This window comes from Nanorana parkeri, unplaced genomic scaffold, assembly GCF_000935625.1.
Source record: "Nanorana parkeri isolate BGI_ZX_2015 unplaced genomic scaffold, ASM93562v1 scaffold42, whole genome shotgun sequence".
Lineage (NCBI taxonomy): Eukaryota > Metazoa > Chordata > Amphibia > Anura > Dicroglossidae > Nanorana > Nanorana parkeri.
In genome coordinates this window covers 1,912,957-1,928,319 of record NW_017306310.1, presented here as the reverse complement: position 1 = coordinate 1,928,319, position 15,363 = coordinate 1,912,957, and the positions used below count along the sequence as shown (strand labels likewise).

The 15,363-nt window shown below is 43.9% G+C and overlaps 1 protein-coding gene across 1 annotated transcript in view; it reads left to right on the top strand.

The window, feature by feature from the left end:
* Positions 1-15,363, top strand: part of POLG (DNA polymerase gamma, catalytic subunit) — a 46,026-nt gene that overhangs the window by 27,137 nt on the left and 3,526 nt on the right. The window contains exons 15-19 of the mRNA XM_018571894.1: positions 159-294; positions 5,799-6,045; positions 10,230-10,352; positions 10,827-10,992; positions 12,795-13,003. Coding sequence (XP_018427396.1) covers positions 159-294; positions 5,799-6,045; positions 10,230-10,352; positions 10,827-10,992; positions 12,795-13,003 — 881 coding nt within the window. The remainder of the gene's footprint in view (positions 1-158; positions 295-5,798; positions 6,046-10,229; positions 10,353-10,826; positions 10,993-12,794; positions 13,004-15,363) is intronic.

Here is a 15,363-nt window from a genome sequence, read left to right as displayed (position 1 = left end):
AACCTCTTTGCGTTATTGCAAAATGTAAGTGTGTAGAAATGCTATACATTGGTAATTTGTTTTATTCCTTGTAGAAAACTGAAACATTTGCTGTTTTATCTATAGTCTAATGATGAATACTTAAGGATGGATTTGATGATGGATACCTGTTGTTATAGGCAGATCGCGTTGGAAGTGAACTGAAGGCCATGGTTCAGGCCCCTCCAGGATATCACATAGTTGGAGCAGATGTGGATTCACAGGAGCTCTGGATAGCGGCTATTTTTGGAGAGGCTCACTTTGCAGGAATTCATGGTATTCATTGGCATTTACTAGTATAAACTTAGTTTTTCTGTTATAAGGGAACTGTTGCTACCGAGTTGTATGGGGGAAAGGGGTGCTGTAATAATACATATTCAGGTCTACTACCAGATTGAAGTCTTTCTCTGTCCCAGAAGAAAAGTGCATACTATATATAAAGTATATAAGTATAAATTTTTTTTAAACAAAACCAATGCATTTTTAAAACAAAAAGAATGCTCTGGTCTCCAAATGGTTAATCATGTGAACTGCACCATTTAATTTACCCGCTATATTTTCTGCTTGAAGAGAGCCAAGTAGAACTTTGATCATTGATCCATTCCTGCTGCCTGCCTACAGCGACTTTGGTCCTCTTCAGCCATCTGAACCTTACCTACTCATAGCAGGTTTTGCGAGTACCTGAGGCCATGCCTCAGTCCCTTCATTGTCTTACCACCATGTGATCGGGGACAGTCCTCCTGTACCAGGAGCTTCCAACTAAATACGTTTGCAGATGTTTGAAGTCTAGTCTAGCATGTTGTCCTATGCTGCTGGAGTCCATACTACCATCAGAGTCCTCTTTAGCTCCATCGGTTGTGACTGCATCCTTTGGCCTTTCAGCTGAGGTTTTTATTCCAATCATGTCAGACTTTATGGCCCACATCACCCAGTTATTTGCTTACTCTGATTACAGAGTAAGAGTTCCCGCACCTTCTCCTGCAGCTTCTACATCTGATTTGCCCATGCCCTTAGTGGCTTCTGAAACATTGGCTGTGGAGACTCTTGAGTTGTTCCTGACTTGGTTAATAAGCTTACCTCTGAGGAGCCACACGGTGGACTACTCTGAAATTAGAGGATCCGCCTGTTGCTTCTACCAGTGCTGTCTCTAGTCTTGGGTCCTTTAAAGCTCCTAAAGCCGTAAAGACTTTCCCTTTGCAACCGCTTTTCCGCTCTTTCTTTATGGACATTGAAAACATTTTGATAAGCTGTTTGCCTCTTCCACAATTCACTTATTAGCCTTATAACCATTCAGGGAGGATTCTGTGCAAAAGTGGTATATTCCCTTTGTGGATTCAGGAGTGTCCTGCCTTAACAAGGCAGTAGGGTAAGGCGATAACACTTTGGAAGCCCTTTTATAGAGCAGTTTCTTTTCTGGTGGGTCCATCCAATCCTGGCAGTGCCTTTACTTTGGAAAACCATGTTTTGTCAAAATCCCACAAAAGAGCTCCAATTACTGCTGCAGTTGATTCCTTGGTTATTAAATACTGTATGTAAAGCAAATAGCTGCAGCTTTAAATTTAAGTTGTGACAGTCTGCTGGAAGCCTCTGTCTCACCTCTTGCATGTATTTCATGTTAGTGTGCCCAGGACTCTTCCCCAGCATATGTACTATCAGCACAGGAGACTTGATCATTGGTATGATCTTGTCTCTTGAGCAACATCCCGGTGCTTTGGGCGAGTTGTCTGTCTCTGCAACATTAGACCATCCTACTGGACGGTCATCTGATCTGGATGCATTTTGGTAACACCTTGGCATACATAAATTACCAGGAAGGAGCCAGAAAACGTGCAGTTCCAGAAAGGTAGAATGGATCATGCCTTGAACAGAACTGCATACTCCAGTCTTGTCCGCCTTGACCGGCAGTCTTCCTTAGTCAGCAGTGCCAGGACCTGGGGGAATGGTCCCTACACCTGGAAGATGCTGGATGTGAATCTTCTGGGCTCCCTGTTCAACAACAAGCGGGAGAGGTTTGTCTCCAGATACAGGGATCCTCTAACAGAAGCAGTGAATGCAGTTGTGGCTCTGTGGAATTAACAATGATCTATGCATTTTCTCCACTGAAACGTATTCCTCTTCTGCTTGGCAGGATTAAGTTTAAGGGCACTCAAGTGATCCTCATTGCTCCGGACTGGCCCAGGCAGATGTGATATGCTGACCTGGTAAGACTCCTGAGTGAGGATCCATGGTTCTGCCATCCTTGAGACACTGTCAAGAGCCAGGTTTCTGCCATTTCTATACTGTTTCAGGCACTGTTAGCTCCCTGATTAGGACCTTTTACAGAGGGTTTCCAATGTAGCTCCCCCTGTTTGTTATACTGTAACTTGATGGGATTGGAATCTGTTTTTTTTCTGTCTTCAAAAATCTCCCTTTGAATCCATTACAGACATTTGTCTCTTGACTGTCATCCACAAGGTGGTATTCCTTGAAACCATCACCTCTGCAAGGCAAGTGTCTGAACTGGCAGCTTTATACTGCAAGGAACTCCTTTTTTTTAATTGATGTATGGGACAAGGTTATGTTTAGGCCCAGGACTTCCTTCTTGCCTTTTATCTTAACCAGGACACCATTCTTCCATCCCTCTATCCGGCTCCAGTTCACCCAAAGGAAATTTCCCTCCATTGTCTGGTCGCGGGTTTGGACTGTGAGAGTATATCTCTTAGCTACTGGTTTATTTGTTTTGGGGTTTTTTTTCCCCCAGAAAGACCGATTTCTCTTTTTGCATTCCTCGATAAACCCCGGAAGGCTTCTTGTGCCACAATTTCTTAGGTGGCTCAGGCAGTCCATTATCCAAGCTTAGGGCCCCAAGGATCGGGTTCCACCCTTTCCTTCAAGGCACTGTCTTCTAGATCTGTGAATGCTTCTTGGCCTTTTCAGCATCAATCAACTGTTTCCCAGATTCGCAAGGCTGCCACCTGGTCTTCTCTTCACAAGTTCTGTAAGTTCTACCAGGTGGATGTTTCTTCCTCATCTGATGCCAGCATTGGGAGTAAGGTCCATCAGGCAGCTCCAGTTCTCTGTTGTTTTTTTGTTGACATTTGTTTGATCTATTGCCCACCTCATTGGACTGCTTCTGGACATCCCGAAGGTTAAAGACTTCCTGTGTCCCTCCATGGGTAAGAAAGAAAGATGGGATTTTTGTCCTCTCCATCAATATTTTTGAGTCCATTGAGGGACACACACCCTTCTGTGTTTATTCATGCTCTTAGTACTGCTTTGCTAAAAAATGCTTGTAGTGGGAGAGGTCATCCCTTGCTGACCCACAGTTTATTTTTTTTTTATTTGCCAGTTTCCAGTCCTCCTGCAGACAGTATTACCACCCAAAAAAACTTCCTATGTCCCTCAATGGACTCCAATCCTTTTTTTTTTTAACGAAAAGTTTTAAAACAATCATATTTTACCTTCCGTGACTGAGCTGTATCTATTTTGTTTATGGGAGGCCATATTTCTTCTTTACATTTGTGCTGCATATGCAGGTGGTCTGGTCAGAAATGGCCCAGTGTGACAACAGGGTGAAGGTTAGGTTATTTGGAAGTATCTCTTGTAGGCAATAATGACCATTCCCAACTTTGGGAAAGCTTGATGTTGCTCAAAGAAATGTTACAACCGGCGTGGGAACAAATGGATCCTTCTTTTCAACTTGAAGAGGGCAGTAAGGTTTTATCCATTCAGTCTTGTCAGCAGAGGTGCAGAGAAACAGCGGCAAGTCCTGTGCTACAGACGGATGCCACGCTGCCTGTTCTCACCTGCATAAGAGTGTAGCCTTTACTACCTGTTCTATCCATTACCAGGGGTTCAGATAGATTTGCATGGCTAAGCTCAGCCACAAATAGGTGACTGAAGAGCTATCACAGATTACATTACTACATACAAATTCAATATTTTTATTGGCACAACGTGTTTAGTCTATCCTTTGCAACCATTAAAATTCATTTACATTTACCCCCGCATGTTCCACACATCTTTTATGCAATTAATTATCCACCTGTTATGCCATTATCTGCCTCTCACTATTATCATATAATCTCATGCATTCATTATTTTTCCATAGTGCTGCTACGTCTTTCTAGTCCTGTTATTTTGTTCTTTACCTGTAACCTTCTGTATGATCTCACTTTAACCCTGTTATTATGTTGCCTTTATTGTGCAGTTTCCTTTACTTCCATTCTTCAGCCATCATCCTCAGTGTCACTTGTCACTTCATCGCACATTCCCTGGAAGCAGCACTGACAAGGAGATGTGTTCTGCTGTATATAACACCTACTGCCTGGGATTAGCACTAGATCATAGACAGTTATGGTTAAGTCACTCTGAAATGAGGGAGCAGCAAAAAATCTGAAGTATAAGGAGAATATAAGAATACAAAACAACACCTATATCAATAGATAATTATGTAAATCTGCTGACTAGTTAATTTGATATTCTTTACCACTGTCCCAGGGCGATAAGTATGAACATAGGTCACTGATTATAAACCAAAGCAATCCCAATAAAGTGTTATGTTGACCACCATTATCTTATCAAATGCCAATGCTTATATCATATTATTACTATCATCTTAATCACCACATTAACAAGTTATTAAAAAAGATCTGAACACACAGCAGTGTCAACTGTAATGCTGTGGGTGAAGGAAGGGCTAAAGTACTTTGACATCCACTGCTCCAGGCTCCCATTGATGCCGATACTATAACCAAAAAAGAATGTGGTCATGTGACATCTGCTCAAAGTGATGGCCAGGATTCAGATGGGCGATTTTAACAGTTCATAAGCCCAAATCATAGCCTTTTGGTTATGATGGCGCAACCCTGCACTATGGATTTTGAATTTCGCTCACAAATTGCTAGAACTTGGTCAGCACGGTCACCTGACCAACGGGAAGCGCTTCTTATCACGGTTAAATACAGTTTTGATTTGAATTATTGTTTGTATCACGAGTAGATTGTTATGAGGGACAAGTAGATTGGGCCCACACTTTAGTCTCGAATTGAGTTCAGTTACGAATTACGAAATACGAAATAACGGATATTACGAAACGAAACAGAACAAAGTTTTTGACGGCGCACAAGTCTAGTCCTTGGACAAGTAGTTTTTTTTTAATTTCCACACCCCTGTTGTTACTCCCACGTTTGTACAGAGGTTCAGGTCAAACTACAGAAATACATGAAATATGGCATCCCTGACAATTCGTCCCGGTTTAAAGGAGAAGCTTTTCACTCGCCTCATAGTTCTAGCCGACCTGTGACAATGAGACTGTCACAGGTCGGCTCAGTAGATCGGGAGGTGAGCGAACACATAGCGGCGTTCGCTCACCTCTCGATCCTGTCATGGCTCCTGAATGCCTCTAAACCAATTGTCCACTGTCCTCCCAAAAGTGATCCACCGCAGATTGGTTTTCAGAGGGGCGATGGAGCATACTCGGAGGCCTATATGTAACAGTTGTTGATGAACTTGGTTTGTATTCATCAGTTTGCTGATGCCGATAGCCTTTCAAAACAGCTAGACAGACTTAGAATGTACAATATGGTGATGGGTCCCACATAGACTCGGAGAAGGAATATGTTTGAACTTCTATATTTTCATGTTAGGCCAAATTCAAGAAAAATCCACTATTAACCCCATCACTTTTGGACCATAGAACAGGTAAACTGGACTTATGAGTGTTTCTGTGATTTCTAACTATCATCACTCTGTGTTGATTCCATTCTTCCCTTTAATATTGTAGTGTTCTGGGTTTTCAGGTTGCACTGCCTTTGGATGGATGACTTTACAAGGTAAAAAGAGCAGCGGTACTGATCTGCACAGTAAGACGGCTTCTACTGTGGGAATAAGTCGAGAACATGCCAAGGTCTTTAATTATGGCCGCATTTATGGTGCCGGGCAGCCCTTTGCTGAACGTCTGCTGATGCAGTTTAATCATAGACTCACTCAAGAAGAAGCAGTGGTGAAAGCCAAACAAATGTATGCAGCAACAAAAGGAGTCAGGAGGTGAGTTGCACAGATTTTGCCTTCATCTAAATTAACTATGAGTATTGGGTTCTGTGTATGGAGATTTTCAATTTATTCATTTTTCTATTGGTTGAGCCTGATGGACTTGTCTTTTTTTTCTTCAACCTGACTATGTATGGATTTTTTTATATAACTACACCGATCAGCCATAACATTCTGACCAATGCCAGGTAAAGTGAATAACATTGATTATCTTGTTACAATGGCACCTGGAACTGGGGGGATATTTTAGGCAGAGAGTGAACATTTTGTCTCTGACATTGGGGTGTTGAAAGCAGAGAAAGTGGGTAAGCGTAAGGATTTCAGCCACTTTGATAAGGATTGATACACGTGGGGAGTGAAGGCTGGCCAGTGTAGTCCAATCTAATAGAAGAGCTACTGTAGCTCACATTGCTGAAAAAGTTCATGTTGGTTCCAATAGAAATGTGTCTGAACACACAGAGCATCACAGTTTATGTATAGGGTTGCATAGGTCAGGCTGCAAGTTACAGGACTTTTAAAGAGAGCTATAGCCAAACCTTTAGGGTCACAGGAGGACATTTATGGATGTCCTCCTGTGACCCAGCAGGGTATTAATCCTGACAATTAATCCTAAATATAGCAGGCTATTAATCCTGACAATTTTGTTGGGATCCACCTTGCTACCCAATTGACAGCTGGCTCTGCCCGTCCTCTCCTCTGTCCCTCCAGTCAGCGTTGGAGGTATTGGGAGGGGGGAATCCCTGCGGGGAGCGGTGACTGACAGTCACCACTCCCTGTAGGGAGAAGATTGTAAGCTGTAAAGTAGGACGCTGTGATATACCTGGATTATGGCGGTAATCCAGGTATATCACAGCATCCAGTGCGGTAATCTATGTCTATCACGGCACCCACTGCGTTAATCCAGGTATATCACAGCGTCCACTGTGGTAATCCAGGTATATCACAGCGTCCACTGTGGTAATCCAGGTATATCACAGCGTCCACTGTGGTAATCCAGGTATATCATGGCATTCACTGCGGTAATCCAGCTATATCATGGCGTCCAGTGCGGTAATCCAGGTATATCACAACGTCCACTGCGTTAATCCAGGTATATCACGGCGTCCACCGGGGTAATCGAGGTATATCACGGCGTCCAGTGTGGTAATCCACGTCCAGCGCAGTAAACCATGTCTATCACGGCGTCCAGAAAAAAAAGTCCCAGATTGTGACTTCCATGTAAATCACAAATAAATACGCAATTGAGCAGCGAATATAATATATATATATACAGGGATGTGGAAATTTTTTATAAAAACTACTTGTCCAAGGGCTAAAACGGGGGCCAAATCTACTTGTCCTTCATAACAATCTACTTGTCCTTATACAAAAAAAAAAACTGTTTTAATTAAAACTAGGGATGCACCAATACCGCTTTTTGGGTATAGAGTATGAGTACCGATATTTTGCTTTCGGTACTCACCGAGTATCGGTGCTTCCGTTTGCATGGAGCAGGCTTCCCGGGCAATCAGGAAGCCAGGCAGTGGGTAATGAGATGCTACCCGGCTTCCTGACTGCCAGGGAAGCCGATTCCATGTTGTCCTTGCCCAAATACTCTGTATCTCTGCATCCCTAATCAAAACTGTATTGGTCTCACCGATCAGCCATAACATTCTGACCAATGCCAGGTAAAGTGAATAACATTGATTATCTTGTTACAATGGCACCTGGAACTGGGGGGATATTTTAGGCAGAGAGTGAACATTTTGTCTCTGACATTGGGGTGTTGAAAGCAGAGAAAGTGGGTAAGCGTAAGGATTTCAGCCACTTTGATAAGGATTGATACACGTGGGGAGTGAAGGCTGGCCAGTGTAGTCCAATCTAATAGAAGAGCTACTGTAGCTCACATTGCTGAAAAAGTTCATGTTGGTTCCAATAGAAATGTGTCTGAACACACAGAGCATCACAGTTTATGTATAGGGTTGCATAGGTCAGGCTGCAAGTTACAGGACTTTTAAAGAGAGCTATAGCCAAACCTTTAGGGTCACAGGAGGACATTTATGGATGTCCTCCTGTGACCCAGCAGGGTATTAATCCTGACAATTAATCCTAAATATAGCAGGCTATTAATCCTGACAATTTTGTTGGGATCCACCTTGCTACCCAATTGACAGCTGGCTCTGCCCGTCCTCTCCTCTGTCCCTCCAGTCAGCGTTGGAGGTATTGGGAGGGGGGAATCCCTGCGGGGAGCGGTGACTGACAGTCACCACTCCCTGTAGGGAGAAGATTGTAAGCTGTAAAGTAGGACGCTGTGATATACCTGGATTATGGCGGTAATCCAGGTATATCACAGCATCCAGTGCGGTAATCTATGTCTATCACGGCACCCACTGCGTTAATCCAGGTATATCACAGCGTCCACTGTGGTAATCCAGGTATATCACAGCGTCCACTGTGGTAATCCAGGTATATCACAGCGTCCACTGTGGTAATCCAGGTATATCATGGCATTCACTGCGGTAATCCAGCTATATCATGGCGTCCAGTGCGGTAATCCAGGTATATCACAACGTCCACTGCGTTAATCCAGGTATATCACGGCGTCCACCGGGGTAATCGAGGTATATCACGGCGTCCAGTGTGGTAATCCACGTCCAGCGCAGTAAACCATGTCTATCACGGCGTCCAGAAAAAAAAGTCCCAGATTGTGACTTCCATGTAAATCACAAATAAATACGCAATTGCGCAGCGAATATAATATATATATATACAGGGATGTGGAAATTTTTTATAAAAACTACTTGTCCAAGGGCTAAAACGGGGGCCAAATCTACTTGTCCTTCATAACAATCTACTTGTCCTTATACAAAAAAAAAAACTGTTTTAATTAAAACTAGGGATGCACCAATACCGCTTTTTGGGTATAGAGTATGAGTACCGATATTTTGCTTTCGGTACTCACCGAGTATCGGTGCTTCCGTTTGCATGGAGCAGGCTTCCCGGGCAATCAGGAAGCCAGGCAGTGGGTAATGAGATGCTACCCGGCTTCCTGACTGCCAGGGAAGCCGATTCCATGTTGTCCTTGCCCAAATCCTCTGTATCTCTGCATCCCTAATCAAAACTGTATTGGTCTGTGCTAAATAGCGCTTCTCATTTGGTCAGTGTGGTCCCCAGACCACGCTGACCAATGAGTGCTTGCAATTTGCGAGCGAAATTCAAAATGCATAGGGCCGGCCTCCTCCCTGCATTTAGGGGCGGGAGGGGGCAATGCGGTGCATTGAAGTCAATGGCACCGCAGCCACGCCCCCACCCACAGTGTAATCGCCCGCACCCGGAACGCATGGCACATCAATGCCTGTGCCCACCTTCCGTTGTGAGCAATCGCACGCCGCCGGGGGGTGGCTGCAGTGCCATTAACGTCAATGCACCGCATTGCCCCCTCCCGCCCCTAAATGCAGGGAGGAGGCCGGGATGTGATCCTGTGCGTTCTGGCACCAAATTGGGCTGGAACGCACTGTTTGTGGTGTGAACTAGCTCATACATTTAAATCAATAAAGAATAATCACATTTTTAAATGCAGCTATATACATATTACAGTGATTACCTAAATATATATCAACACATAGGAAATAATTATTTAAAAAAAAAAAGACTGCAGCCATCACACAGTACACAATGCAATGCAATGAATAGGCTGTTTATGAAATAAAACATAAGCAATAAAGTTTGTTTAAAAAAAAATGAGAAAAAAAACAACCTTGCTGAATCGATCAGACACAACACAGCAGCTGTTGCCAATCTAAACTGGGTGGGGATGTACATGTAGGGATGACCTCATCTTGTAGTCCTAGTTCTTGTGAATGAGCACACAGACACCATACAAAGTTGCAGAGAAGAGGCAGTCAGCTGCAAAGGGAAGTTCTCCCCAAGCATGAGAAGACATGAGGATTTAAAAGGAAGAGCAGCAAAGAGAAGGGAAACAACCACGGATTACAGTAAGGCGCACATTACAGTATTGGTTTATGTTACAAAATCTGAGGGTTTAATGTCACTTTAACCCACAGAATCTGTATTGCCTGAATATTTGCATGCCAAGAGGTTTTTTTTTCCTCTCTTCAACTTGCGATTAACATTACACCCGTGTACAGTCCTGTGTAATTGTTTATGGACCATAACATTTGTGTCACATGGGGGTTTTCCAGGTACATCTTGTCTGATGATGCAGAGTGGCTGGTAGAAGAGCTTGGAATCTCAGTTGAGAGAGGAGAAGAGAATTCTGTGAGCTTGGACGATGTGAGGAAGATACAAAAACAAGCATCAGTGAAGTAAGACTGTAATCCCAGTATCTTGTATCAAAGGCCTACTTATGTTTACCTATTCACCCATATTAATCCTAAAATATAATATAACCACTAATGTGAGGCAAGCTTCTATGAGTAGCATGTAATGCAACAGTGTTCCGGATACTGAGCACATGTTGGGGAGCTGATGTGAGCAACATCAAAATAAACCCAGAGCTACATGTGGCTTCCACTGGGGATAACTCATGTATAGATGTTCTCCTGGTAAGGTAGATATTGGTATACCTTCCACAAATGGCACTAAGATAAGATTCCTTGTTAGTTATGGTCTAGGAATGTTAATGGGCATATGTAGCTGCATTTCAGATTCATTTAATTGAGATGGAGGTGTGCATAATCATGCCTTCCTCCTTCATATGCTGCTATTTGAGCGCCAACAGTAGCAGTACTATTGCTATTATTGTTCAAAGCTTACTGTAAAAAAATTTCTCCAAATAGGTCCAGGAAAAAGTGGAACTTGATCAGTCGTAAAATATGGACTGGAGGAACAGAGTCTGAAATGTTCAACAAGCTGGAGAATGTAGCTATGAACCCTTCACCCAGTACACCAGTCCTGGGATGTCATATTAGCAGAGCACTGGAACCAGAAGCTGTGCAAGGGGAGGTATGCTGCATGAATATCGGGTCTTCTATATGTGTGGTGTCCATAGCTACCAGATCCCAGCTTTTAATGCAAGTAAAGACAATAAAATAGTATCACAGTAGTTACTGTGGGCCACAACTCCACTTGTTATGCTACATATCTAAAGGCTTAGTTACACCAGCCTGCTGCAGTAACGGCTGTGATACCGTACTGCACAGTAGCGTGCATTGGTGAGATGCTATTCGTTCTGCCGACATGACTTCCCAGCAGATGTGTTCATATTCATTATAGATGAGATGCAGCATTTTCTGCATGGTTATACAGCATTACCTTGAAAGATTCCATGTTTTCCAATGGCACAGTGTGCTGTCTTTAATGCCTTATTGATTTTAACAGAGCTGGAAGAGCATACTCTTCCTCTGCGTTGTACATAGATCTTGCTAAAGTCCACACTTCAAATCATCTAACCTGCCTAGCTAGAGTTTCTCAGGGAAACCATGTACTATAGGTTGATGTTTGTAATGTATACAGACAATAAACAAAGAACAACATTGCTGAGTGTATTTCCAGCAGATTAATATGTATTTTAATGTACTTTATTTTTTTCCTTTGATATTTATTTTAAACACGGGTCATAATGGAGGACTGTATGTCACTTTAAAAAGCTAGCTGTCTGTAAGCTTCAGCACTCCTTAAACCGTGTTGAAACTCTGCTAGCAACTTGTTTAACATGACAGGCAGCACTCCTGTTATGAGCAATGCTTAATATTCCAAAACTGGAGCTGTACATCTGTATCTGATTACTGTGCAGTTTTCAAAGAAGGTAATCTCTATCTCTGCCTGTGCATTTTCATGAAATACTTAGTGTTCCAGATACTGAGCACATGTTGGGGAGCTGATGTGAGCAATATCAAAATAAACCCAGAGCTACATGTGGCTTCCACTGGGGGATAACTAATAGTTATCCCCAGACTTAGTCTGAATTGCTCAGGTATGTGACAGGATTACTATTAAGTAAAATACAGAGGCGTAGGTATTTTGGAATGCATGATTGGAATAGTAGATACAGGTAGCCCTCGGTTTGCGCTGGTTCAGTTTGCATCGATTCAAAGTAGCGTCGTTTCCGGCCAGTCACGTGACCACCATTGAAACAACAGCGCCACCTTGTGCATCCTTAAGGATATGCAGGGTAATGCTATACAGTACAATTGCAGATAGCCATCATACAACAGCACAGTACTGTGCAGAGTCTCTGGCAGCTAAATCGGGGCACAGGTTGGAGATTGCGGCTCAGGAAGGGACTCAAAACAGACTGCGGACACCTACAGAAGGACACTTGGAGGTATGGTGGTGCACACATGGAGATGTACACAGGCACATAGAGACATGCTGGAGTAACAGGGGCTACACTTGGAGCTACAGAAGAGCATAAGGGTTCACTTGGACATGCACAGGGGTATACTTGGAGCTATGGAGAAGAGGGATAAACTTGGAGATATGGAGGAGCACAGGATATAGCGCATTATGTCATTTTTGAGAGAGGCCTGGAACCTAACTCCCCCACTTCCCGTTGACTTACATTATATACTGGGTTTCAATTTACATCGGTTTCTATTTGCAACCATTCATTTCGGAACCTACCCCCAGGGTAAATCAAGGGCTATCTGTAATAAAGTACATTTATGACTAGCATCATGTCCATATTTCTTTACACCATGAGGTCTAGTGTGTTTTTTGTATGACTTTGTCATTTTGTTTCCGTCAAAACCTCAAACATTTTCCTCCCAGAAACCAATTGTCACATGTGCCTTGTTTTTGTTCAGTTTATAACTAGCAGAGTGAATTGGGTTGTACAGAGCTCGGCTGTGGACTACCTTCATCTGATGCTGGTGGCCATGAAGTGGCTTTTTGAGGAGTATGACATAGATGGGCGTTTCTGCATCAGTATCCATGATGAGGTGCGCTATCTGGTGTGTAGTGAGGACAGATACCGTGCAGCATTGGCTCTCCAGATCACAAATCTGCTAACAAGGTGCATACTATTTACATTTGAAATACTAGTCTGGGGCCCCAGGTGTAAAATAAGTCTGTATACAGAAATCTATACTGTTGTGACCAGCTAGTTCAATCATTTTCAGTTATGGTTTATTGCTTGTGCAAGGTGAGAGTCCTCCTCAGCTCTCTCCTAGCGCAGCAGTGTCCGTTCTCCTGCCACGCCTCCAGATGTCGCTTCAGCAGCCACGTCATCCCTAAATTTTACCTTTGGGAGTCACCACAACTTGGCAAATGTTTCCAAGGGGTCCCGGCCCTAGAAAGGTTGAGAACCACTGGTCTAACCTTTTTTGCTATCCTTTTTTTCTCTTTTCTGTTTAGTTAAGATTTCTGCTATATTGCTACGGAGCTGGTCTCTGTATGCAGCTATCCGGATGGGCCTTTCCTCAGCTTGACTTTGGAGGGATGTACCCAGACCGCGCTAGACTGGACATGTTGGACTGCCCTAGGTGCCCTCATCAAGGATGCCAGGAGTACTCACTTTCCTCTGCAAAAGAAGCCTAGGGCTCAGTCTGACTCTTCCCTCACCAGAGGCACAGATGTCTTTTTTTGTTACACCACGGCCTCAAACTCCAAGTCCATACCTAAGTAAAAACTCAAGTCTGGCACCCAGTCCGCCCCCAAGTCTTAGACTTCCAAGTTCCCCAAACCCTCAGATAAGTCATCTTCAGCATGAGAGTCCATCCCCGCTGTCCAAAGGGGAGGGGAATACTGTTAGCCTTTGTGGGCACTTTGACAGTCTGCATAGCAGATGCCAGGGTGCGGAAGATGGTTGCCAGAGGCTACAAACTAGAATTTCACTCCCAACTCCCCTTCCTGTTTTTTTACTTCCAACCTACATGTGTCACTGCACAGATTGGCAGATCTCTATTTAGCCCCAGTGGGTCTTCTAGAGCAGGGCATCATTAGCCCAGTCACTGTGTCATAAGTGTTCCAGGGGTTCTACTCGAACCTGTTTACAGTTCCCAAAGCGGGCATCCACCCCATTTTGGATCTCAAAGCCCTAAATGTCTTTATTTGGACTTTGTGGCCTCTGTGGACGTCAAGCATGCATACCATTTTGCCAGCGTATCGGCCATTTTTCACTTTTTGTCCTCTGCACTTCCAGTTTGTAGCCCTGCCATTCAGCCTACCATCTGCACTCCAGGTAGTCACCAAAGTCCTTGCCCCTGTGCTAGCCATACTGTGCTGTCGAGCTTGTGCTTGAATTGGTGAAGGGGACTTGGACATAGGAAAATACTTGGCTCCTGCTCAACATTCTAGAATTTTTGGCGATTTTGGTTTTCCTTGCATAGCTGGACCTTCCAGCTAGAGGATCATCCAATCCAGATTCAGTTGCACAGTGCTATGGCAGTGGCATATATCAACAATCAGGAAGCAACCAGAGGTCATCGCAACAACAGAAGTAGCACAGACCCCGTCTTAGCCAAATCTAAGACATTTAGCTCCCCAATGGGATCTGAATTTGGTTCTCTTTGTGCTTCAGAAACCACCTTTTGAACCCATTAGAGACATTCCTCTGTATACTCCAACCTATAAGGTGGTGTTTTGTTTTTTCTAGTGTCTGAGCTGGTAGCCTTATCCTACAAGGAACTCTTTTTGCTTCTGCATAGGGATAAGTGAGGTGGAGACACAGAACTTCTTTCTTTCCTACGGTAGTTTCTGCCATTCACCTCAATCTATGAGCCACTGCTTTCTTGAGAAATACAGATTCCCCTTCTTGTCTGTGGCTCAGGGTATAAGGGTTTATACCCTTTTTTTTTTTCTTGTCAAGTTGCACTTTGCTAGAGCTGTGAATGTTTTCGCATCACGCAAGTTTCCCAGATTTGCATTCTACGCGTTCTACCAGGTGGACGCTGTGTCATTTATATGATGCAATCAGGTCCTTCAGGGGGCTCTTTGTGCTGCAGACAGTATCCTGTTGTTTTCTTGGGCCTGTTTGCAGTGTTAGAAAACAAAAGGGAACAGAGCGCCACCTCCGTGTGTAAAATCGTTTATTACAATAAATAAAAAAAACGCGTTTCAGGGGCAAGCCCCCTTCCTCAGCTGGTCACTCCAGTATTTGCTCTGCACACAGGGGATCTGTAAATATCAGATATTTATTTATCCTCTACTCGGCCATCCAACCCGCTTGGCACGCACAGAGCCGCCAGCGATCTTGAATCAGACAGCCGGCTGATCTTTCATTACCGCTCGGCCATCCTGGATGTCATGGCTCCTTCCTCCATGACCCCCCCCTCCAATTTTCCTTGGAGCCCCCGCTGCCTCGGCCCATACAGGTGGGGGGGAGCAGCAGGGATCTGAGGAGAAATAGATCCCAGCTGGGAGAGGCTGCAAATG